The sequence below is a fragment of the Oncorhynchus masou genome, chromosome 22 (assembly GCF_036934945.1).
Source record: "Oncorhynchus masou masou isolate Uvic2021 chromosome 22, UVic_Omas_1.1, whole genome shotgun sequence".
Lineage (NCBI taxonomy): Eukaryota > Metazoa > Chordata > Actinopteri > Salmoniformes > Salmonidae > Oncorhynchus > Oncorhynchus masou.
This window is the reverse complement of record NC_088233.1, coordinates 16,327,505-16,352,647: the sequence shown is the minus strand read 5'-3', so window position 1 is coordinate 16,352,647 and position 25,143 is coordinate 16,327,505. Positions and strand designations below refer to the sequence as shown.

General features: G+C 43.3%; 2 protein-coding genes across 2 annotated transcripts in view; one reads left to right on the top strand and one right to left on the bottom strand.

The window, feature by feature from the left end:
• Positions 1–25,143, top strand: part of LOC135508782 (neuron navigator 2-like) — a 70,243-nt gene that overhangs the window by 6,555 nt on the left and 38,545 nt on the right. The window lies entirely within an intron of this gene.
• Positions 1,844–23,863, bottom strand: LOC135509747 (neurofilament heavy polypeptide-like). Its single transcript, XM_064930651.1, has 4 exons — positions 23,486–23,863; positions 14,999–15,441; positions 14,494–14,952; positions 1,844–2,153 (listed from the first exon to the last, which is right to left on the bottom strand). The coding sequence occupies exons 1-4, from the start codon at positions 23,861–23,863 to the stop codon at positions 1,844–1,846; spliced, it is 1,590 nt and encodes a 529-aa protein (XP_064786723.1).

Genomic DNA, 25,143 nt, shown 5'->3' with positions numbered 1-25,143 from the left:
ACACCGCTGATACTAATACTGCTAGCTAAATTGCTAGCCATCAAGTAAAGATAGCTGCTTGGATTTTCCCGATTTGCGACTGCCTCATTCATGGAGGCCTCCCCTTTCAGAGGAAGAGGAGAACGTTTCCTGCATTATTGTAGTTGTGATTCCTATGTTGAAGATGTAAATAATATTTGCTGGTCTGTGGTGTGAAATGAGGAGCAACCAGACGCTGCACTTGATGCATGAATGAAATAGATTATTCCACTTACTAATAACCATGAACCCATTAAGGACGTGACTGTAAAACCGGTTCAATCCCTGTGGTTTGATGAGAAATTGAAAAATTGTATGGTTGAGAGGGATTTTATTTATTTTATTCAACTAGGCAATTCAGTTAACCGGGGAACAGTGGGTTAACTGCCTTGTTCAGGGGCAGAACTACAGATTTTTACCTTGTCAGTTTGGGATTCAATCCAGCAACCTTTCGGTTACTGGCCCAATGCTCGAACCACTAGGCAACCTGCCGCCCCAGAACAAATTCTTATTTACAATGACGGCCTACCCCGGCCAAACCCGGATGACACTGAGCCAATTGTACGCCGCCCTATGGGATTCCCAATCACGGCCGGATGTGATGCAGCCTGAATGAGGCCAAGTAAATGGCAAATAGTCTGGCTACACAGCTGATTGGCAAACATACTGCAAATTGAGAAATCATGTGACTAATCTAAACAAAAATAAACTGTACTGTGAAACAAATACAAATGATAATAGTAAAATGCTTTGGAGCACTTTAAATGAAATGTTGGGCTAAAAGCTTCATACTTGAATCATTCACTCATCACAAAACCCACTGATATAACTACTTCAATTACTTTTTAATTAACAAGATAAGCCTGACATGGCAACAACAAATGCTGAATCTACACATCCATGCATAACTGACCAAATATGAAAGATTAGCATTTTATTTTTTGTTCTATAAAGTAAGTGCGTAAGAGGTGAAAAAATGATTATTGTCAACAATGACAAGTCACCCGGGTCTGACAACTTGGATGGAAAATGACTGAGGATGAAAGAGGATTATATTGCCACTCCTATTTGCCATACCGTCATTCTAAGGCTGTCCCGACCCAAAACAATCTTGGTCGACCAAAGCCGTCTTGTGCACTTTATCTAAATATTCTGTACTTTCGACTAATCGATTGATCGACATTTGAAAAAGTGTATTTTTACATATATAGCCACACCCTATGTGTTTTAATGAAATCAACTTCATGCATTGAGCTTGTCTGATGCGTTAAGCCTCTGTTTGATGAAATAAGACACAAATTACTCAAGAGGGAGCCAGAGATCAAGATAACCAGAAGAAAAAAACTTAACCTGACCCAACCATCCTCCTCCCGCGATTGCTGGCTTTTGCAGATTCTGCTGTTACTCTCCTGAAATTGCTGGTAATAGGACCACACGTGGAGTCGCAAACCTTTCTCACATTGAATGCCACTTTATCTGACTATTTCTACCAATCTGCGCGGGAGTTATGGTTTTCATATGTCCATTTTCGTGGAACAGTTTCATTTAATGTATAATAATGTCTTCGAATCTCAAAATCACATTGGCTACGCTGTCACACCCTTATCTGTTTCACCTGTCCTTGTGATTGTCTCCACCCCCTCCAGGTGTCGCTTATTTTCCCCGGTGAATATATCCCTGTGTTTCCTGTCTCTCTGTGCCAGTTCGTCTCGTCTTGTCAAGTCAACCATTGTTTTTTTCCCATGCTCCTGCTTTTTTCTATTCTCTGTTTTGCTAGTCCTCCCGGTTTTGACCCTTCATTGCCCTGACTCTGACCCCACTTGCCCTAACTCTGAACCCACTTGTCCTGACTCTGAACCCACTTGTCCTGACTCTGAACCAGCTTGCCCTGACTCTGAACCCGCTTGCCCTGACTCTGAACCCGCTTGCCCTGACTCTGAACCCGCTTGCCCTGACTCTGAACCCGCTTGCCCTGACTCTGAACCCGCTTGCCCTGACTCTGAACCCGCTTGCCCTGACTCTGAACCCGCTTGCCCTGACTCTGAACCCGCTTGCCCTGACTCTGAACCAGCTTGCCCTGACTCTGAACCCGCTTGCCCTGACTCTGAACCCGCTTGCCCTGACTCTGAACCCGCTCGCCCTGACTCTGAACCCGCTCGCCCTGACTCTGAACCCGCTCGCCCTGACTCTGAACCCACTTGCCCTGACTCTGAACCCACTTGCCCTGACTCTGAACCCACTTGCCCTGACTCTGAACCCGCTTGCCCTGACTCTGAACCCGCTTGCCCTGACTCTGAACCCGCTTTCCCTGACCTTGAACCTGCCTGCCACTCTGTACCTCCTGGACTCTGACCTTGTTATGATCTTTTGCCTGTCCATGACCATTCTCCTGCCTGCCCCTTGGATACTAATAAATATCAGAGACTTGAACCATCTGCCTCCCGTGTCTGCATCCGGGTCTCACCCTGTGCCCGTACATATGCATGGCCTGTCTGCAACAAACTTGAAACATTGTATCAACTATTAACTTGGGTCCAGCCCAAAGCTCACGCTAGCAAACTTGCAGTATTGTATAAAATATTCAGGGCCCTCAGAGTTTCCCGTGCCAGTTAGCTTGGGACAGACACAGCTGTAGACTATTTGCGAAAGGGATAAGAAGTAATTAGGTAGGCCTATTTTATGATGTTTTCACTGGATCAGAGCATTACATTTCTGTCTTTATCGCTGAGTGGTTATTGAAAGGGAGAGAGCTGGAAAGATTTTTCAAATACATTGAGGAACTATTGTCATTCTCAATGGATGTAAAAACAGACTTTGTTAGCTTGCTGTTTGAGGTGAAGAAAACATTACTTTGAGAAGCTACACAGCTCATTAGTGGTGGTGCGTTAAGCCAATCAGAAATACTATCAGATCCCCAAATGTGCACATTTATACGCTTATATTTGTGCACAGGCCAGGTAGCCTATAGGCCTACTTCTATGCATAATCAGGTGTGTGTCCTTACTCAACATTGACAGGAGCCTTCCAAACAAAATAAAATGACTAAATTGACAAATAAACCAAAACATATTTCTCACAGGTGTAGCATACAGTAGGTTGTGCCTCTGCAAAACACATGTCCACTCTGACAATGAGAACGGTAAAATAATGCAATAATAATATATTGAATTATAGAAATTATAATTATAGGAATTAACAACAAATGTACTACTGGTGATACATGTCATGGGGAATTGATAGACTAACAATCAAATAGAAACAATTCAAACAATAAATGTATGAAACAATGAATGTGCACAAATTGCTCGACAAAAAAAATCTTGGTCAACCAACAGCCTATTGACCAAACAATCGACCAGTCGACTAATTGGGGTCAGCCTTAATTCCTTCTAAACCTACAGGAAAGTGTGTGCCCTCAGGCCTGGCGGGAAGCAAAAGTAATTTTGCTACCCAAGAATAGCAACTGGCTCAAATAGCCGACCAATAAGCCTGTTACTAACCCTTAGTAAACTTTAGGAAAAAATTGTGTTTGACCAGATACAATACTATTTCACAGTAAACAAATTAAAAGCAGACTTTCAGCACGCTTACAGGGAAGGGTACTCAAAATATATGGCACACAAATGACTGATTATTGGTCAAAAGAAATTTATAAGAATATTGTGGGAGCTGTTTTGTTAGACTTCAGTCATAATCATAATCTGCTGATGGAAAAAACCTGTGTTATGGCTTTACAATTATCATGGATCGAAAGTTACCCATCTAAAAGAAAACAGAGGGTGTTCTTTAATGCAACCCCCTCCAACATAATACAGGTAGCGTCAGGCATTCCCCAGGGCAGCTTTCTAGGCCCTTTACTTTTTTCAATCTTTACTAATGACCTGCCACTGGCACTGAGTAAAACCTGCGTGTCTTTGATCACTCAATAGGATACACATCAGCTATCACAGCAAGTGAAATCACTGCAACACTTAACAAAGAGCTGCAGTCAGTTTTAGAAATGGTGGCAAGAAATAAACATACAAAAATTAAGAGCATTGTATTTGGGACAAATCATTCACTAAACCCTAAACCTCAACTGAATCTTGTAATGAATAATGTCGAAATTGAGCAAGTTGAGGAGACTAAACTGCTTGGTGTAACCCTGGATTGTAAACAGTCATGGTCAAAACATATTGGTGCAATGTTAACTAAGATGGGGAGAAGTCTGTCTGTAATAAAGCGCTGCTATGCTTTCCTGACAAGTCCTACAGGCCCGAGTTTTGTCGCACCTGGACTACTGCCCATTCACATGATCAAGTCCCACAAAGAGTAACATAGGCAAATCACAGTTGGCACAGAACATAGCCCTTAAATGTATACAGAGAGCTAAAATCAATAACAGGCATGTCAATCTCTCCTGGCTCAAAGTAGAGGAGTGATTGACTGCATCACTACTTGTCTTTGTGAGAGGTATTGACATGTTGAAAGCACCAAGCTGTCCTTTTAAACAACTAGCACATAGCTCGGACACCACGCATACCCCACAAGACATGCCACCAGAGGTCTCTTCACAGTCCCCAATCCAGAACAGACTATGGGTGGAGCACAGTACAACATAGAGCCATGACTACATGGAACTCTATTCCACATAAAGTAATTAATGCAAGCAGTAGAATAAAAAAAAAAGATAAAACTGCACCTTATGGAACAGTGTGGACTGTGGAGTGGGTTGAGTCACTGACGTGATCTTCCTGTCCAGGTTGACGCCCCCGCTTGGATTCGTGCAATGGGGGAGATCTTCGCGGGCTATACTCGGCCTTGGATAGTAAGTTGGTGGTTGAAGATATCCCTCTAGTGGTGTGGGGCTGTGCTTTGGCAAAGTGGGTGGGGTTATATCCTGCCTGTTTGGCCCTGTATCATCCATCGGGGCCACAGTGTCTCCTGACCCCTCCTGTGTCAGACTCCAGTATTTATGCTGAAATAGTTTATGTGTCCGGGGGCTAGGGCCAGTCTGTTATATCTGGAGTATTTCTCCTGTCTTATCTGGTGTCCTGTCTGAATTTAAGTATTGAGGACCTGAGCCCTAGGACCATGCCTCAAGACTACCTGGCCTGATGACTTCTTGCTGTCCCCAGTCGTGCTGCGGCTCCAGTTTCAACTGTTCTGCCTGCGGCTATGGAACCCTGACCTGTTCACCGGACGTGCTACCTGTCCCAGACATGCTGTTTTCAACACTCTAGAGACAGCAGGAGCGGTAGAGATACTCTTAGTGATCGGCTATGAAAATCCAACTGACATTTACTCCTGAGGTGCTGACCTGTTGCACCCTCTACAACCACTGTGGTTATTATTATTTAATCCTGCTGGTCATCTATGAACATTTGAACATCTTGGCCATGTTCTGTTATAATCTCCACCCGGCACAGCCAGATGGGGACCCCGCCCCCTCATAGTCTGGTTCCTCTCTAGGTTTCTTCCTAGGTTCTGGCCTTTCTAGTGAGTTTTTCCTAGCCACTGTGCTTCTACATCTGCATTACTTGCTGTTTGAGGTTATAGGCTTGGTTTCTGTACAGCACTTTGTGACATCAGCTGATGTAAGAAGGGCTTTATAAATACATTTGATTGATTGATTGATTGAAGAGACACACACACACAGGCACACACACCCATATAGGTCCCTTATCATTGTTTTTACTTTTTGGACATAGGAGGCCCGTAAAACACTTCGGCGGACCGTATAATACATTTCGATGCAGAAAAATCCCTGGCAAGACCTCAGTTTCACACACACATTACCTGCGCATGTGCAGGGGACCAAAACAGTGGAGAAGTTGAGCCTCACGCTTCAACGCTCTTAGTTGTTGAGGAAATGTATCCACTATGCCGTTTACTTTCTACATCTACATCAGATTTCTGAGTCTACCTTTATGGTTGAAACATTATCATACACACGCACACTTTCGCATTCTGCCCTTTTGCATTCACCACTACATGTCGCTTTTTTGTTCTTCAGAATCTAAAGTAAGCCATAGCAGAACGAGGACATGTACTGTAGTAGTGGGGTGTAAGGATTACTCCTGCCCTCCCCCAGGTTTCACAGCTCTTCACCACCACCTGTTCTTCAGCCCACGTCCACAGAGAGATGGAGTGAACGAGAGAGGAGAGCAGGAGAGGGACAGATGGTGCTGGGGCCTAGAGGAGGACCGAATTGAAACAAGTGGCCTCCATTCTCCCACCTATCCTCCTCTCCAACCCACAGACAGTACCAGTGGGTCCCTCCCTTCAGTGACTTGTTAATGGGGTGGCCCTGCTAAAGCATTACTGGGGGTTCCTATTATGAGAAGAGCATGATTTAAGCTCTGTCCAAAATGTTTGAGTGTGTGTGTGTGTTTGTGTGTGTGTGTTACCCCTGCAGCATGGTAGGTAAAGATGAAATTGACAGCATCAAGGAGAACACGTCTAATCACATTTACAACCACAGAATCTGAGTGATCCACAGTTCATAGATCATCAGGATGGCTTACAGTCTTCATACACCCAATTTCATAGTCATACCATTGATCATCTTACAGGCTTTCGTATCTGTAATCTGTTTTTTTTTTATCTTTGGGCAGAATATCTCCCGAGTGGTGCAGCGTTCTAAGGCTCTGCATTTCAGTACTAGAGGTGTCGCTACAGACACCCTGGTTTGAATCCAGGCTGTATCAGGGTGTGATTGGGTGGCGCACAATTGGCCTAGCGTCGTCAGTGTTCGGCTGGGGTAGGCCGTTATTGTAAATAATAATTTGTTCTTAACTGATTTGCCTGGTTAAATAAAATGTTTATGCAGCAGACAGAGGATGTGTGCACACTCTCATTTCTGCAGGAGAGCAATTTTCTCCCTTAAATAGTAGATCAAATTGTTATCCATTAAAGAGTGGAGAATGATATTCCCACTCAAAATGCAACGGCATAACTCTCCCCAAATATTATGTTTTTGTCATGTGCCGAATACAACAGGTTCACCTTACAGTGAAATTCCTTACTTACGATCCCCTAACCAACAATGCAGTTAAAAAAATATATATGGATAAGAATAAGAGATAAAAGTAACAAGTAATTAAAGAGCAGCAGTAAAATAACAATAGTGAAACTATATAGAGGTGGGGGTACCAATACAGAGTCAATATGCAGGGGTAGAATGTACATGTAGGTTATTAAAGTGACTATGCATAGATGACAACATAGCGTAGCAGTGGTGTAAAGAAGGGGAGAGGGGAGAGGTGAGAGGGGGGCAATGCAAATGGTCTGGGTAGCCATTTGACTAGATGTTCAGGAGACTTATGGCTTGGGGGTAGAATGTGTTTAGAAGTCTATTGGACCTAGACTTGGCACTCCGGTACCGCTTGCAGTGCAGTAGCAGAGAGAACAGTCTATGACTAGGGTGGCTGGAGTCTTTGAATTTTTTAGGGCCTTCCTCTGACACCGGCTGGTATAGAGGTCCTGGATGGCAGGAAGCTTGGCCCCAGTGATGTACTGGTTCGATGGGAGACTGAAATTGTGGTGACAGGGTAACCCAAAACCACTAGATAAGAGGCTAACCACTGAAAAATATGACTAGGGACTGAAATATGATGCCAGATAGATTACGGATTAATATGAATGAAAAGGTTAAACTAATCAGAGTAACCTTCTTGAATAGTACTCCTCATCCTCAATCACATCATCTAACAGCACTCTTAACCTCCTACTTTAGGCTGAACTTTTTCAAACGATGATGAAGTCAAAGTCAAAGCTAAACCCTGGCTGTGTGTAGAATCTAACATCTTATGACAGGATCCCTTGATGGCCCTCCATAACTATGGACAATACACCATTTTTCCTGGCCCTACAAACTCATTAGGGTCAATGTCAGTGGCTACGGCTAATGCGCTTGACAGGAACCTAGTTCCGACAGAGGTCCTCTCCTCCCACTCCATTCAGCCATAGTGAGGAGTAGGCAGAGGAGGGAGAGCTCTCTCCAACACTACGTAGGATCAGCACGAGACTTCACATCAACTCCATCACACCATCTTAAAAACTTTTACTGCAGTGGGCTAAATCAGGGTCACATAGAGTGCTTCTTGGTAGTCTTAAACAGATCTACTTTGAAACAAAAGTATACAGCTCACACTCATGGTTATGGGCTTTAAAAAAGAAGACACGTGCACCATGTCAGATATTGAGTAGAAATGTATTTAATTTTGAGTTTGCACCCAAATACTACACTTTATACAGTGCCTTGCGAAAGTATTCGGCCCCCTTGAACTTTGCGACCTTTTGCCACATTTCAGGCTTCAAACATAAAGATATAAAACTGTATATTTTTTGTGAAGAATCAACAACAAGTGGGACACAATCATGAAGTGGAACGACATTTATTGGATATTTCAAACTTTTTTAACAAATCAAAAACTGAAAAATTGGGCGTGCAAAATTATTCAGCCCCTTTACTTTCAATGCAGCAAACTCTCTCCAGAAGTTCAGTGAGGATCTCTGAATGATCCAATGTTGACCTAAATGACTAATGATGATAAATACAATCCACCTGTGAGTAATCAAGTCTCCGTATAAATGCACCTGCACTGTGATAGTCTCAGAGGTCCGTTAAAAGCGCAGAGAGCATCATGAAGAACAAGGAACACACCAGGCAGGTCCGAGATACTGTTGTGAAGAAGTTTAAAGCCGGATTTGGATACAAAAAGATTTCCCAAGCTTTAAACATCCCAAGGAGCACTGTGCAAGCGATAATATTGAAATGGAAGGAGTATCAGACCACTGCAAATCTACCAAGACCTGGCCGTCTCTCTAAACTTTCAGCTCATACAAGGAGAAGACTGATCAGAGATGCAGCCAAGAGGCCCATGATCACTCTGGATGAACTGCAGAGATCTACAGCTGAGGTGGGAGACTCTGTCCATAGGACAACAATCAGTCGTATATTGCACAAATCTGGCCTTTATGGAAGAGTGGCAAGAAGAAAGCCATTTCTTAAAGATATCAATAAAAAATGTTGTTTAAAGTTTGCCACAAGCCACCTGGGAGACACACCAAACATGTGGAAGAAGGTGCTCTGGTCAGATGAAACCAAAATTGAACTTTTTGGCAACAATGCAAAACGTTATGTTTGGCGTAAAAGCAACACAGCTCATCACCCTGAACACACCATCCCCACTGTCAAACATGGTGGTTGCAGCATCATGGTTTGGGCCTGCTTTTCTTCAGCAGGGACAGGGAAGATGGTTAGAATTGATGGGAAGATGGATGGAGCCAAATACAGGACCATTCTGGAAGAATATCCAGGTGTTAGAATGGCCAAGTCAAAGTCCAGGCCTGAATCCAATCGAGAATCTGTGGAAAGAACTGAAAACTGCTGTTCACAAATGCTCTCCATCCAACCTCACTGAGGTCGAGCTGTTTTGCAAGGAGGAATGGGAAAAAATTTCAGTCTCTCAATGTGCAAAACTGATAGAGACATACCCCAAGCGAATTACAGCTGTAATCGCAGCAAAAGGTGGCGCTACAAAATATTAACTTAAGGGGGCTGAATAATTTTGCACGCCCAATCTTTCAGTTTTTGATTTGTTAAAAAAAATTGAAATATCCAATAAATGTCGTTCCACTTCATGAATTCATTTGGGAGGAAAAATACAGTATCTAAGTGTTTCTCTTCTGGTTCAGGGTGTATTGCAGCCACTTTCCAGTTATAATGACCGTAAAACCTATTTTCATCTGAGAACCAGTGGTGGCACAGAATTTAGGCTACCATTTAAGGATCACTATTGATTTAATTAAGAATGTATTTTCTATTCTAGTTAGTGAATGTTATACTATGTCCTCATTGGTCTGAAATTTGAGCTCTAAACCAAGGAGAATTTGTGTAGGTAATTACAATTGTGAGGAGGGTTTCTGTCTCAAGATTTAGAATTTACCATCAATGATCAAGGAATGATGATATTACAGCATAGATATTTGCAAATTGTAATCAATGTAAAAAATATGTAAAATACTGTGTAGCTTGAACTGAATTTCAGTATGGCATATTGGCATTCACTTAGCACCTCAAACAAACCATATGACACAGAATACCTCATATGCAAATCTGTCACATCATTAGTGTGAAAGTGACAAGAAAGTGAAAAAGCCATGCTGCAACCCTAGTTGTGGAGATGGCTGCTCCCCAGATGGTTGTTTAATTCAGTCATTAAAGAGCCGTTTGGCCCACAGCCAAAGCTAATCCACAAGCAGTCTGTGGAACATAAATATTAATGGCTGACCTCTCACTCCAAGGGGTAAACAGCATCATATAAATTAATTAACTTGTGAAAAGTACCATTCTCATCTCATGCCTAATTGATTTTCTTGTGTGAGCTAGACTGTCACTGGCTTACAGTAGGTGTCAATGATAAATGTTTATCAAATATGATCAATCGTACCACTCTGTATAAGTACAAGTCAGTTTATCGCAGCCTCATTAGTCTCAAACCCATTGATAGTGTCTCATTGAAAGCCCTTACTGAATGAGTGGTCCCTGTTATTGTAGGATAGGTGTTCAAACACACTGATATTTGGAGAGATTTGGGGAACGTTGTGTGGACTGTTTGACCCAGTGTTTGAAGCAGACACGCCAGTCTGGATGATTTAAACGTAGCGTGGCACCATCTGAAGCAGTTTTTACTCTGTACTATAAAATATACCTGGATCAGATCATTTCTCTGATGGACCAACTAAGTAATGGATTAAACTGTGAAACTAAGCTCTCGTTGCCAGATGTTTTGGATCAGACTGTAGCAAAGCAGAAGCTGGCTGATGGAGTCTGGCTGATTTTGGGTTCCAGACAGACTCCTTGACCCTCCATCTGTACAGACCTGTACACTTGCCTCACTGCCTGTAGGAATGCTTCCCTCACTCTCCCTTACTAAACTATAGTTCAATGTTCTGTGGAAGAAATCCTGCATCCATTTTTTATGGAAGCATAACTATATGAAATATTGAATAGCACATTCCTGAGGCTGTTTAGCTGAACATGCCCTTCCCTTGTTTGATATACTGTACATACTGTTTGATATACTGTATATACTGTTTGATATACTGTACATACTGTTTGATATACTGTACATACTGTTTGATATACTGTATATACTGTTTGATATACTGTACATACTGTTTGATATACTGTACATACTGTTTGATATACTGTACATACTGTTTGATATACTGTATATACTGTTTGATATACTGTATATACTGTTTGATATACTGTATATACTGTTTGATATACTGTATATACTGTTTGATATACTGATATATATACTGTTTGATATACTGTTTGATATACTGTATATACTGTTTGATATACTGTACATACTGTTTGATATACTGTACATACTGTTTGATATACTGTACATACTGTTTGATATACTGTACATACTGTTTGATATACTGTACATACTGTTTGATATACTGTATATACTGTTTGATATACTGTACATACTGTTTGATATACTGTACAATAGAGACTCACATTCTATTTTATCAACCACTAGCTGCTCCACAGAGTATGACCGAGTTCCAGACTGCTGGAACATTGTTATTTAATTATTTTATTTGTTTAACCTTTATTTAACTAGACAAGTCAGTTAAGAACATATTGTTATTTTACAATGACGGCCTCCCCCGGCCAAACCCTACGACGCTGGGCCAATTGTGACCTACCCTATGGGACTCCCAATCACGGCCAGTTGTGATACAGCCTGGAATCGAACCAAGGTCTGAGATGCAGTGCCTTAGACCTCTGCGCCTAAAGATGTAGGATCTTAATTTGACCAGTTTCTCACAGCAAAATACTCCTGCAGCAACAGGAAATGTGAATTATCCTGTGGATTATAATGAATGGACATTTTTAGCTAGGGCAAATCAAATCATAAATGTAAAAGTGGAAACTACAAACTTTAGAAGCCTTTTTAAACCTTGTCTTGCAACAACAGGGTGAAGAAATAAAGATCTGTAAGCTGACAATCACATTTATGCAGGTCTCCCCCCTGCCTGTCCTCCTACTGTGTGATAATGGGAGATGTCACCTAGGTTGGGTTATTGATGACCAGCAGTCAAGCTGCAATTGGAGGAAGTAATTAACATGTAAAACGGTATTGATTTCCCAGTGAACGTGGAAGAGCCCCAGATACTGTGGAACGAATTGAGGAACGTCTGTAAGGCAGAGACCTTTGTTCCAACTACCCTATTTTGGTGACCCCAACGTGGTACTTAAATGATCATTAGCCCTGTACATCCTTCATCCACGCATTCCTGTTACATGTGCCTTGGGACTCTGTAACAGCTTTAGTGTAGTTACTCCAGACCACCATGTGTTGCTCAGCACAGCAAGTAGCAGCTAGCTAGTAGCTACACATTTCTTCCCCCTGTAATTTTGAGGTGACCTGGATTACTGCTTTCAAGAGAGGGAAGCCTCACCCCAGAGCAGCAGGGATGTCTCGTTGACATCATCTCCTTATGAATATTGCAATAAGAATAGCAAACCCTGTCTTCACATCAGGTTGCTGTAATTCCTTCTGGCTGGCTACTACTGCTCCACTGTGGAGGTCTGGAAGTCCCAGTGGAACGACAGGGGCTTAGCTGGGTGGAGACTAGTGAGAGGAACCTCTTCAGGTGATTCACATTGTTCACACTTGCTACAGTGTAGGAGGTCCTATGTGTTGCCTGTTTACCCTTCAGTACTCAGGTGACTGAGTTGCCCTGAAATTCTTTGTGGGTCTGTGTAATCTGAGGGAAATATGTGTCTCTCTCTCTCTCTATCTTCTCCCTCGATTCTCTCTCCCGCCCCTATTGTAATGCAAATGTCTCTTTTCCTTTCTTCACTGCAAGAGATTAGCACGGAGGGTTGTGATCCGCTAACCAGCTGTGTGTGTGTGTGTGTGTGTGTGTGTGTGTGTGTGTGTGTGTGTGTGTGTGTGTGTGTGTGTGTGTGTGTGCCCTCCCCCCTTTTGTTTTTTTGTTACCTTTTCAATAATTCTTCTATTGTATACATCTCATGACACTGTTGATGACTACAATGTAGGTCCTTCCTTGTTGCCATACATTGTATGCTATTCTGAACGTGTGGATAATGCATAAAGAAAGGCTTGCACCTAGTTTGCTCATTACCATTAATGATGGTGTAGAATTGTAATCGTAATCCTGATTCTGTGTATGCAGAATTTCCATAATGTACCTCCATAAAATCAATGCTAATGGCTGAAGTGCTCTACAGTTCTATTGAAGGCGCAGCCTAAGGCTGAACTATTTCCACCAGTGGAGGCTGCTGAGGGGAGGACTGCTCATAACAATGGCTGGAACCGAGCGAATGGAATGGCGTCCAACACATGAAAACCATGCTTGCTGACTCTGAGCAGGTGGAGAGTTAAGTTAACCCCTCGTGCTCACTGCCTAAAGCAGAGTGTATTTCACTAATGTTACAGCCTTGTACTAGGCTACTGGTTCCCCTCAGGAGATCGATGCAAATACATGTATCATATTTGAAATACTTACACTCAATTAATTATCTTCCACTCATTGGTAAAATATAAACTGCAGTGGCTAAATTCCTTTATGGTTTTAACGCTGCACACCATACGTTCATGACCTATGGTGCTCATATGAGAGGAAAGGAAGGAGCCAGACAGACACCCACATTAGCAACTCAGACCCTGAGTGTCAGGAGACAGTGGATTACAGCTGTAATCTGCTAGATTGGCTCATGTATTGCCTGTAATCTGCCATGTTGCCTCTGACCTGGCATTGAGATAACTGCCTGTCAGGGAGCTTAGCACCCAGGCAACCCAACCAGCTGCAGTCAGGGGAGGACAGCTTCTGCTGTTGGGTTAACGTCCACAAAACCTAACCTCGGAGAATCATGACCTGATCTCGGACCTGTTTGTCCTGCCATGCATGATGTAATGACCATAAGAGTTGGCGAGACAGCACGAACAGATCTGGGTCCAGGCTAGGAGAATCCAGCCTTTGGTACACTGGATTAGGTCTGTGTTCTAATGGCAGATGGAGGGGATGTTGAAGTCTGGTCTTCGGTGTAGCATGACCTTTCTTGTGCCCTGAGGTAGATGTTTTCTGAGTGAAGCGACATGTTTTTATTACCGACCAGGTGTTATGTTTTGATGGACAGGGTCATGATCGCAATAATGGTTGTACATCGTTTTCATTCCCTCATTGGACACATGGCTCAACTTCATTCACTTCCTCTCTCTCTCTTGTTCTCTCTGTCAGTCAGTCTGTTTGTCTCTCTCTCTCTCTTTCGCTCTCTCTGTCTCTCTATCTCTCTGTCAGTCTGTCACTCTCTCTCGCTCTGTCCCTCAAGGTAAGGACATGTCTAGTGCAACAGAGGGTTGTTCTGTTCTCCTCCTCATTGCTTTCTCTATCTTTTACTCCCTTTCCTTTCCTCTGTGTTCCTGCCGGGGCTGGGATCTCTGTGGGCTCTGTGATCTCTGTGGGCTCTGTGATCTCTGTGGGCTCTGGGATCTCTGTGGGCTCTGGGATCTCTGTGGGCTCTGTGATCTCTGTGGGCTCTGGGATCTCTGTGGGCTCTGGGATCTCTGTGGGCTCTGGGATCTCTGTGGGCTCTGGGATCTCTGTGATCTCTTTGATCTCTGTGGGCTCTGGGATCTCTGTGGGCTCTGGGATCTCTGTGGGCTCTGGGATCTCTGTGGGCTCTGGGATCTCTGTGGGCTCTGGGATCTCTGTGGGCTCTGGGATCTCTGTGGGCTCTGGGATCCCTGTGATCTCTGTGGGCTCTGTGATCTCTGTGGGCTCTGGGATCTCTGTGGGCTCTGGGATCCCTGTGATCTCTGTGGGCTCTGGGATCTCTGTGGGCTCTGGGATCTCTGTGGGCTCTGGGATCTCTGTGGGCTCTGGGATCTCTGTGGGCTCTGTGATCCCTGTGATCTCAGTGGGCTCTCTGATCTCTGTGGGCTCTGTGATCTCTGATCTCTGTGGGCTCTGTGATCTCTGTGGGCTCTGTGATCTCTGTGGGCTCTGTGATCTCTGTGGGCTCTGGGATCTCTGTGGGCTCTGTGATCTCTGTGGGCTCTGTGATCTCTGTGGGCTCTGTGATCTCTGTGGGCGCTGTGATCTCTGTGATCTCTGTGGGCTCTGTGATCTCTGGGATCTCTGTGGGGTCTGGGATCTCTGTGGGGTCTGTGATCTCTGTTGGCTCTGGGATCTCTGTGGGCTCTGTGATCTCTGTGGGCTCTGTGATCTCTGTGAGCTCTGGGATCTCTGTGAGCTCTGGGGTCTCTGTAAGCTCTGGGATCTCTGTGAGCTCTGGGATCTCTGTGAGCTCTGGGGTCTCTGTAAGCTCTGGGATCTCTGTGAGCTCTGGGATCTCTGTGAGCTCTGTGGTAGAAGGCTGTAGTGCTAATGTGATCAGAGCAGACTGCATGGTGTTGTGTGAGGCAGGCAGGCCATGCCAGAGCTGTGCCCCTTAACAGCTCAGCCTCTGTGCAGCCACTTGTTTCGGGTCACACCTTGCGCTGTCACTTCAGCTTTAAGGACATTTTTGACTAGTGAAGTGTAGTCTAATTCAGTGTATGAATGGGTGTGGGTGTCAGCCCTGAGCGTGACTACCAAACCACACAACTGGCCTCTCATCCTCTTAGAAAAGGAGCATATTCAAGTATTGAGTAAACTGGGAGAAGTGGTATGTAAGTAGGGAATGTTTGGCGATTGTTTGGTAAGAGCTGTTATTTGCTGTTATTTCCTCAACTGAGGGGATGTGTGGAGTGTGAGCTGCACATTTAAAACACAAATACAAATGAAGAAGACCTGCTAACAAGTTGATTAGATATTCCTATTTGCCAAATTAATGAGGAGTGATGGCTTGGGCTGGCCACTTAATACCGAGTTGCTCTCTTGGCTGACTGCATGTCAAGCACATCTTCGCATATCAGATTGGTAAAAGATAGCTAGCTATTTTTAATGGGTTCATTCATCCATGTCAATCAATGATAGCTGTAGCACTGTGTCAGTTCTGGGTTACTAATTAGTTACCAATGACTTACCAAACCGAAATAACCAAATAAAGGGAAACTGTTCAACTCTCGGTTCATTAACCTCACAGGCTGAGGCAATAATACAGGACCCGTCAAGATTTTTATTACAACTCTTTTGTTGTGCTGTAATCTCATCAACTCTGGTAAAGTCTGTCCATGTAATCCTGTATCACAGGGCTGTGACAGAACCTTGGTAGGGAATGACGAGTCAGACAGGGAGAGAAGAAAGGAGGATGAAGGAGGAACAGAGTGGTGAATTTAATTCTACCCTGAGCGGGCATGGTCATTCTCTATGAGGCTGTAGTCTGGGGTGTATGGAAACAGGGGATGTTATTTACCCCCTCCTCTCCCTCTCTACCCTTCTCCCTCTCTATCCCTCTCCCTCCTCTCTCTCTATTTCTCAGTCTCTATCAATTCAATTTTAATTCAAGGGCTTTATTGGCATGAGAAACATATGTTAACATTGCCAAAGCAAGTAAAGTAGATAATAAACTAAGTTAAATAAACAATAAAAATTAACAATAAACATTACAGACACAGAAGTTCCAAAATAATATATTTCAGATGTCCTATTATGGCTGTATACAGTGTTGTAACGATGTGCAAATAGTTAATGTACAAAAGGGAAAATAAATAAACTTAAATATGTGTTGTATTTACAATAGTGTGTTTTCTTCACTGGTTGCCCTTTTCTTGTGGCAACAGGTCACAAATCCTGCTGCTGTGATGGCATACTGTGGTATTTCACCCAGTAGATATAGGAGTTTATCAAAATTGGGTTTGTTTTAAAATTCTTTGTGGATCTGTGTAATCTGAGGGAAATATGTGTCTCTAATATGGTCATACATTGGGCAGGAGGTTAGGAAATGCAGCTCAATTTCCACCTCATTTTGTGGGCAATTTGCACATAGCCTGTCTTCTCTTGAGAGCCAGGTCTGGCTACGGCGGAATTTCTCTATAGCAAGGCTATACTCACTGAGTCTGTACATAGTCAAAGCTTTCCTTAGGTTTGGGTCAGTCACGGTGCTCAGGTATTCTGCCACTGTGTACTTCCTGTTAGGGCCAAATAGCATTCTAGTTTGCTCTGTTTTTTTGTTAATTCTTTTCAACGTGTCAAGTTTTCTCATGATTTGGTTGGGTCTAATTGTGTTGCTGTCCTGGGGCTCTGTGGGGTGTGTTTGTGTTTGTTAGGACTAGCTTGCTTAGGGCAACTTGTTAACGGTACAGGTTCCCCAAGGGGAACCACGCTCCCCCCGCTCAACTCAAACCGTGGCGCACAGAATGCAAAAATATTCTTAGAAATATTTAACCTCCACACATTAACAAGTCCAATAGCACAAATGAAAGATACACACCTTGTTCATCTACCCAGCGAGTCAGATTTCTAAAATGTTTTACGGCGAAAACATAGCACATATTTATGTCAAACCACCACAGACACACAGATGATATGCAGCCATTTTGTCAAGCAAAATACACAATCACAAACGCAGGATTAAAAGAAAAATAATTCACTAACCTTTTGAAAATCTTCATCAGATGACAGTAATAGGACATGTTACACAGTACATTTATGTTTTTTTCAATAATATGCAATTTATATCCATAAATCTCTGTTTACATTGAGCCATGTTCAAAAAATGCTACAGAAATGTACGGAGAAATTATAGAAAGCTCCGCCAGATAACGCCAGATAACAGCAATACACATCATAAACTTTGACTAAATATACATGTTCTACATATAGTTAGAAAGATACACTGCTTCTTAATGCAACCGCTGTGTTTATTCATTTTTAACGTTACAGAATTCGTTCACTATGCAATAATCTGAGGCGGCGCTCAGACATAAGCAATATTTCTCTGCTATGTTGGAGTCAACAGAAATACAAAATTACAACATAAATATTCCCTTACCTTTGATGGTCTTCGATCAGAATGTAGTGGAAGGAGTCATACTTACCTAATATAACGTTTGGTTTCAGTTCGTGTGCCTTTATAGTAGCATATGCTAACAGCTTCAGCTGAAATGCACCCAAAATGACTTCTGGTCCCGCACAGTTGCGCATCAAAACTTCAAAATTACATATTATATGTCGACTAAACTGGTCAAACTAAGTGCAGAATCAAGCTTTAGGATGTTATTAACGTACAAAACAATTGGCGATTCAACCAAAAGAACGCAACTCTTCTCAGAGGAGCTGGAACAAAGAGTGCCTTGTCTACTATTGCGCCAGGACGTGCAGCTAAATTCTCGTGACACTTCAGTATTTTGCCCGCCAACGGACCAAAGCTCGCGGGATTTTCTCCATTACTCGCCCCATTGAAAGAACACATCACGCTGAACACACAGAAACTGTTCCCAGATCCGTAGCTGGTTGAGAAGGGTGGGGGCGATGATGTCAAAGTTGGGGTAACTTTCCTGATGAGAGAGGGTTTGGGAGAATGGCTGCCCTGTGAGTTCTGCTTTACATACAGACATAATTCGAATGGTTTTAGAAGCTTTAGAGTGTTTTCTATTCAATAATTATTATTATATGCATATATTAGCAATTTTGGACAGATTTCTTTTTCTGTTTACTATGGGCACGCAATTCCTCCAAAGGGGGCAGTATTGTGCATAGCCTTAAGTCTTCTCTAGGTTCATCTCTCTGTAGGTGATGGCTTTGTTATGGAAGGTTTGGGAATCACTTCCTTTTAAGTGTAGAATTGAATGGCTCTTTTCTGGATTTTGATTGTTATCGGGTATTGGCCTAATTCTGCTCTGCATGCATTATTTGGTGTTTTACGTTGTACTCAGAGGATATTTTTTGCAGAATTCTGCATGCAGAGTTTCAATGTGGTGTTTGTCCCATTTAGTGAATTCTTGGTTGGTGAGTGGACCCCAAACCACACAACCATAAATGGCAATGGGTTCTATAACTGATTCAAGTGTTTTTGGCCAGATCCTAATTGGTATGTCATATTGTATGTTCCTTTTGATGGCATAGAGGTATGTATCGTTTTTTGTGTGCTCTAGTGCAACGGTGTCTAGATGGAATTTTTATTTGTGTTCCCAGCAACTCGACCCATCACTCCCTCTCTTACTATCTTTATCTCTGTCTTTCTCTCTCTTTCTATCCCCCTTCCTTCATTCCCTCCCTCCTTTCCTCCCCCTCTCTCTCTCTAGTTTGGGAGGTGGAATGAGACTAGGCCCTTTTATTAATAAATAAGTGTGTGTCTGAGGAGATTGTATGAAAACCTCCTCATGGTGATGTGTTTTCAAAGGGCAGCCTCCCCCTGGCTCCCCCTCCCTGGATCCCTCCAAGGCTCCCCCTCCATGTCTCCCTCTCTCCAAGGCCCTCCCTCCATGTTGACTGCCCTGCCCCCCACCTCCATGTCTCCCTCCCTCCATGTCTCCCCCCCCTCCATGTCTCCCTCCCTCCAAGGCTTTGCAGAGCTAAATAATAGATGAGGCCCCCGCAATGCTCCACAATCACACCAGGTGACTGGAGAGACTGCAGAAGGCCACAAGGTCTGGCCCGGTTTACAGACACTAACTAAATTGACAAAAATCTAATACCAGCTGAATGTGCATTATTCTGTTTGTGTGTCTGATTTGTGTGCTCTGGAAGAGGTTATTTGAGCATCTGCACTGTACATTTCTGTGAATGTTTGAGTGTGTTTTATTGCATTATTCAAGCAGTTGTTTTAGAGGGTTGTTTTATTGCATTATTCAAGTAGTTGTTTTAGAGGGTTGTATTATTGCATTATTCAAGTATGTAACGATTGTCGTCGGGAGAAGGAGAAGAGGACCAAAGTGCAGCGTGGTACGTATTCAAAATAATTTTAATAAAGATGAATACTGAACAAAAACAACAAACCGACAAACAAACAGTTCTGTAAGGTGCAACAAAAATAACTACCCACAAATCATAGTGGGAAAACAGGCTGCCTAAGTAGGGTTCTCAATCAGAGACAACAATTGACAGCTGCCTCTGATTGGGAACCATACCAGGCCAAAACCAGAAATACAAAACATAGAACAAAAACATAAATTGCCCAACCCAACTCCCTCCTCAACACCCTGACCAAACTAAAATAGAGACATAAAAAAGGAACTAAGGTCAGGACGTGACAAAGTAGTTGTTTTAGAGGGTTGTAATTATTGCAGTATTCAAGTAGCTGTGAAAGGAATGAAGGGTCATTGAGGATACCTGGTTAAGCTAATTGTACTTAAACAGTGAAATGCCTGCGACCAAGCCCTTCCCAACGATGCAGTGTTAAAAAATTATTATAAAAAATACAATTGTAACACAAGAGGAATAAAATACACAATAATTTAGTTTAGTAATTTTTTGGGCCTTCCTCTACCACTGCCTGATATAGAGGTCCTGGATGGCAGGGAGCTTGGCCCCATTGATTTACTGCGTTGTCCGCACCGCCCGTTGTAGCGTTTTGCTACAAAGGGTGGTACATTTGCCATACCAATGACGCAGCCAGTCAAGGTGCTCTTGATGGTAGTTGTAGAACTTTTTGAGGATCCAAGGGTCCATGTAGGGCTGTGCAGTGTACCATATTTGACTATATAACGGTATTTATGCACGGACCGGTTTGGGTTTTTACTTTACCTTCTATAACGGTATTTGAATGTTTGGTTTGTTAAATGTGATACACCTTGTGTAACGTCCATTTGTATAGTTGACTTGAGTCACCCCTCTCCGCTCTCTCTCTCTCCGTGCCACTTTCCACACAGACCTAGTCCCACCCCCTGTCACTTAAGGAGCGCATTTGTTGTTGCTTGACCACAAGACACTTGCTTTTAGTCTGCATGGTCAATACAGCACATGCAACAATGTTGATGACAACGATGTTGTTTCCACTTTGATCTTAATATAAATCCACAAGCGTTCTATAATTACAATATTAGTTTGTGTTTCTGCAAAAGTTCTTAGCAAGTTAAGCTAAATCGTGTTCACCACTAATACTATTCTCTAGTTAGCTGGCTAGCTAGTTAGCTAATAAAAGTTCTGATTCAGAGCAAACGTAGCCAGCTAATACAGCCTGACACCAGTACTGGTGGAGGCTTGAATCAGCATGTTGTTTGTGCAACAGTATCTTCTAAAAAAAAATGATGGAAATGCAGGAAGTTATTTTTGGTTGAATTTGAATTGAACAGTATAAAACAATCCAAATTTAGAAAGACCCTTTGAAATAATTTGAATGTATGTACTGTATGTGTTGCCACTCTAGGGTCACACACTACTCATAAATCAAATTTAGAACTTTCATTAGTCAAAACATCAAATACCGTCAAATACCGTCATATCGTAAAAATGTTGAAAAATACCCTGATGATATTTTGGCCATATCGCCCAGCCCTAGGTCCATCCACAAATATTTTCAGCCTCTTGTGTTCAGTCAGCACTCTCACTGTGTGGAACTGCAATCTAACCCACTGAACAGCTCAGTTCAACCCCATTAGCTTCACACGCAGACGTTAGCACATTCCTAACTTTATACCAAACAAGACATAAATTAATTTCGCTACACCCCAAGATGGATTTTAATTGTAATAAAAGGAATCTATCTTGTATTATCACTGAGGTAATTTGTATTCAAACATATACACTTAGAGATAGAATATAGAGTTAGAACATCAAGATAGAACATAGAGAAATAACATAGAGGTTGAACATAGAGGTTGAACATAGAGGTAGAACATAGAGGTAGAACATTGAGATAGAACATTGAGATAGAACATTGAGATAGAACATAGAGGTAGAACATGAGATATAACATAGAGATAGAACATAGAGGTAGAACATTGAGATAGAACATAGAGAAATAACATGGAGATAGAATATAGAGTTAGAACATCAAGATAGAACATAGAGGTAGAACATTGAGATAGAACATAGAGAAATAGCATAGAGATAGAACCTAGAGGTAGAACATGAGATAGAACATAGAGATAGAATATAGAGGTAGAACATTGAGATAAAACATAGAGGTAGAACATCAAGGCAGAACATTGAGATAGAACATAGAGGCAGATCACTGAGATAGAGGTAGAACATTGAGATAAACATTGAGATAGAACATCGAGATAGAACATCGAGAAATAACATAGAGATAGAACATAGAGGTAGAACATAGAGATAGAATATAGAGTTAGAACATTGAGATAGAACATAGAAATAGAACATAGAGATAGAACATAGAGGTAGAACATCGAGATAGAAATAGCAGTTGATTCAAAGGAAGCGATAATGTGGGAGAAGTATTCCTTCAATTCAAACAAATATGTATTTTTTGAGTTTACTGTCAATCCAACAAGGGGTTGTAACCTTGTTGCCAGCGTGATAAGGTAGCCCAGTTCTCTGAACAAGGGAATGACCAGTGTATGCTGCCCTCACCTGGCTCAAATAGGTAGTAATACTGCCCGTTGTCAATAATGGAGAGCCACTGAGTGGAAAATTACCTGACTAACCTGTACCCCTGCACAAATTACCTCGACTAACCTGTACCACAGCACAAATTACCTCTACTAACCTGTACCACAGCACAAATTACCTCTACTAACCTGTACCACAGCACAAATTACCTCTACTAACCTGTACCACAGCACAAATTACCTCTACTGACCTGTACCACAGCACAAATTACCTCGACTAACCTGTACCACAGCACAAATTACCTCTACTAACCTGTACCACAGCACAAATTACCTCTACTAACCTGTACCACAGCACAAATTACCTCTACTAACCTGTACCACAGCACAAATTACCTCTACTAACCTGTACCACAGCACAAATTACCTTGACTAACCTGTACCCCTGCACAAATGACCTCTACTAACCTGTACCACAGCACAAATTACCTCGACTAACCTGTACCACAGCACAAATTACCTCTACTAACCTGTACCACAGCACAAATGACCTTGACTAACCTGTACCCCTGTACATTGACTCGGTACTGGTACCCCCTGTATATAGCCGTTATTGTAATGTAATTTTATTGTGTTACTTTTTGTTTTTATTATTATACTTTTTTTTCACTTTAGTTTATTTTGTAAATATTAACTCTATTTCTTGAACTGCATTGTTGGTTAAAGGCTTGTAAGTAAGCATTTCACGGTAAGCTCTGCACCTGTTGCATTCGGCGCATGTGACAAATACAATTTGATTTGATTATAGTGATGCAACTGAAGGAGTTGACAACTGGGACCCTTTCATTAGATGAAGAAGTTAGTCTTGTTCGCTCAGCACATTATTTTCTGTTTGTTCTGTGCCTCATAGTGGTCATGTTTTCTAAAGACCTCCAATACATCTTTTTACCATTGCCCATTTTAAACAGCCTGGTTTGTAACCACAGCTGTGGTCCAACTGATGACCAACATAATCACTTAAAGAGCAGACTCACCCTCAACGTGGTCACCATGTAGAAGAGGACCCCACTGTCAGAGGCTGACCCGTGTAGGAGAGGCTGACAGGTGTAGATGAAGCTGACCGGTGTAGATGAGGCTGACCGGTGTAGATGAGACTGACCGGTGTAGATGAGGCTGACCGGTGTAGATGAGACTGACCGGTGTAGATGAGACTGACCGGTGTAGATGAGGCTGACCGGTGTAGAAGAGGCTGACCGGTGTAGGAGAGGCTGACCGGTGTAGATGAGGCTGACCGGTGTAGATGAGACTGACCGGTGTAGATGAGGCTGACCGGTGTAGATGAGGTTGACCGGTGTAGATGAGACTGACCTGTGTAGATGAGCCTGACCTATGTAGAAGAGGCTGACCGGCATAGATGAGGCTGACCTGTGTAGATGAGGCTGACCGGTGTAGATGAGGCTGACCGGTGTAGATGAGGCTGACCGGTGTAGATGAAGCTGACCGGTGTAGATGAGACTGACCGGTGTAGATGAGGCTGACCGGTGTAGATGAGACTGACCGGTGTAGATGAGACTGACCGGTGTAGATGAGGCTGACCGGTGTAGAAGAGGCTGACCGGTGTAGGAGAGGCTGACCGGTGTAGATGAGGCTGACCGGTGTAGATGAGACTGACCGGTGTAGATGAGGCTGACCGGTGTAGATGAGGTTGACCGGTGTAGATGAGACTGACCTGTGTAGATGAGCCTGACCTATGTAGAAGAGGCTGACCGGCATAGATGAGGCTGACCGGTGTAGATGAGGGTGACCGGTGTAGATGAGGCTGACCGGTGTAGATGAGGCTGACCGGTGTAGATGAGGCTGACCGGTGTAGAAGAGGCTGACCGGTGTAGATGAGGATGACCGGTGTAGATGAGGCTGACCGGTGTAGAAGAGGCTGACCGGTGTAGATGAGGCTGACCGGTGTAGATGAGGCTGACTGGTGTAGATGAGGCTGACCGGTGTAGATGAAGCTGACCGGTGTAGATGAGGCTGACCGGTGTAGATGAGGCTGACCGGTGTAGAAGAGGCTGACCGGTGTAGAAGAGGCTGACCGGTGTAGATGAGGCTGACCGGTGTAGAAGAGGCTGACCGGTGTAGATGAGGATGACCGGTGTAGATGAGGCTGACCGGTGTAGATGAGGGTGACCGGTGTAGATGAGGCTGACCGGTGTAGAAGAGGCTGACCGGTGAAGATGAGGCTGACCGGTGTAGAAGAGGCTGACCGGTGTAGATGAGGATGACCGGTGTAGAAGAGGCTGACCGGTGTAGATGAGGCTGACCGGTGTAGAAGAGGCTGACCGGTGTAGATGAGGCTGACCGGTGTAGATGAGGCTGACCGGTGTAGATGAAGCTGACCGGTGTAGATGAGGCTGACCGGTGTAGATGAGGCTGACCGGTGTAGATGAGGCTGACCGGTGTAGAAGAGGCTGACCGGTGTAGATGAGGCTGACCGGTGTAGAAGAGGCTGACCGGTGTAGATGAGGATGACCGGTGTAGAAGAGGCTGACCGGTGTAGATGAGGATGACCGGTGTAGATGAGGTTGACCGGTGTAGAAGAGGCTGACCGGTGTAGATGAGGATGACCGGTGTAGATGAGGCTGACCGGTGTAGAAGAGGCTGACCGGTGTAGATGAGGCTGACCGGTGTAGAAGAG

Coding starts and splice junctions, on each gene's coding strand:
- LOC135509747 (XM_064930651.1), bottom strand. CDS start 23,863: ATGCCGGTCAGCCTCTTCTACATAGGTCAGGCTCATCTACACAGGTCA. Junction 15,442..23,485: donor ACATGGTGACCACGTTGAGG/GTGAGTCTGCTC, acceptor TGATCACATTAG/CACTACAGCCTTCTACCACA. Junction 14,953..14,998: donor CAGAGATCAGAGATCACAGA/GCCCACAGAGAT, acceptor GGGATCACAGAG/CCCACAGAGATCCCAGAGCC.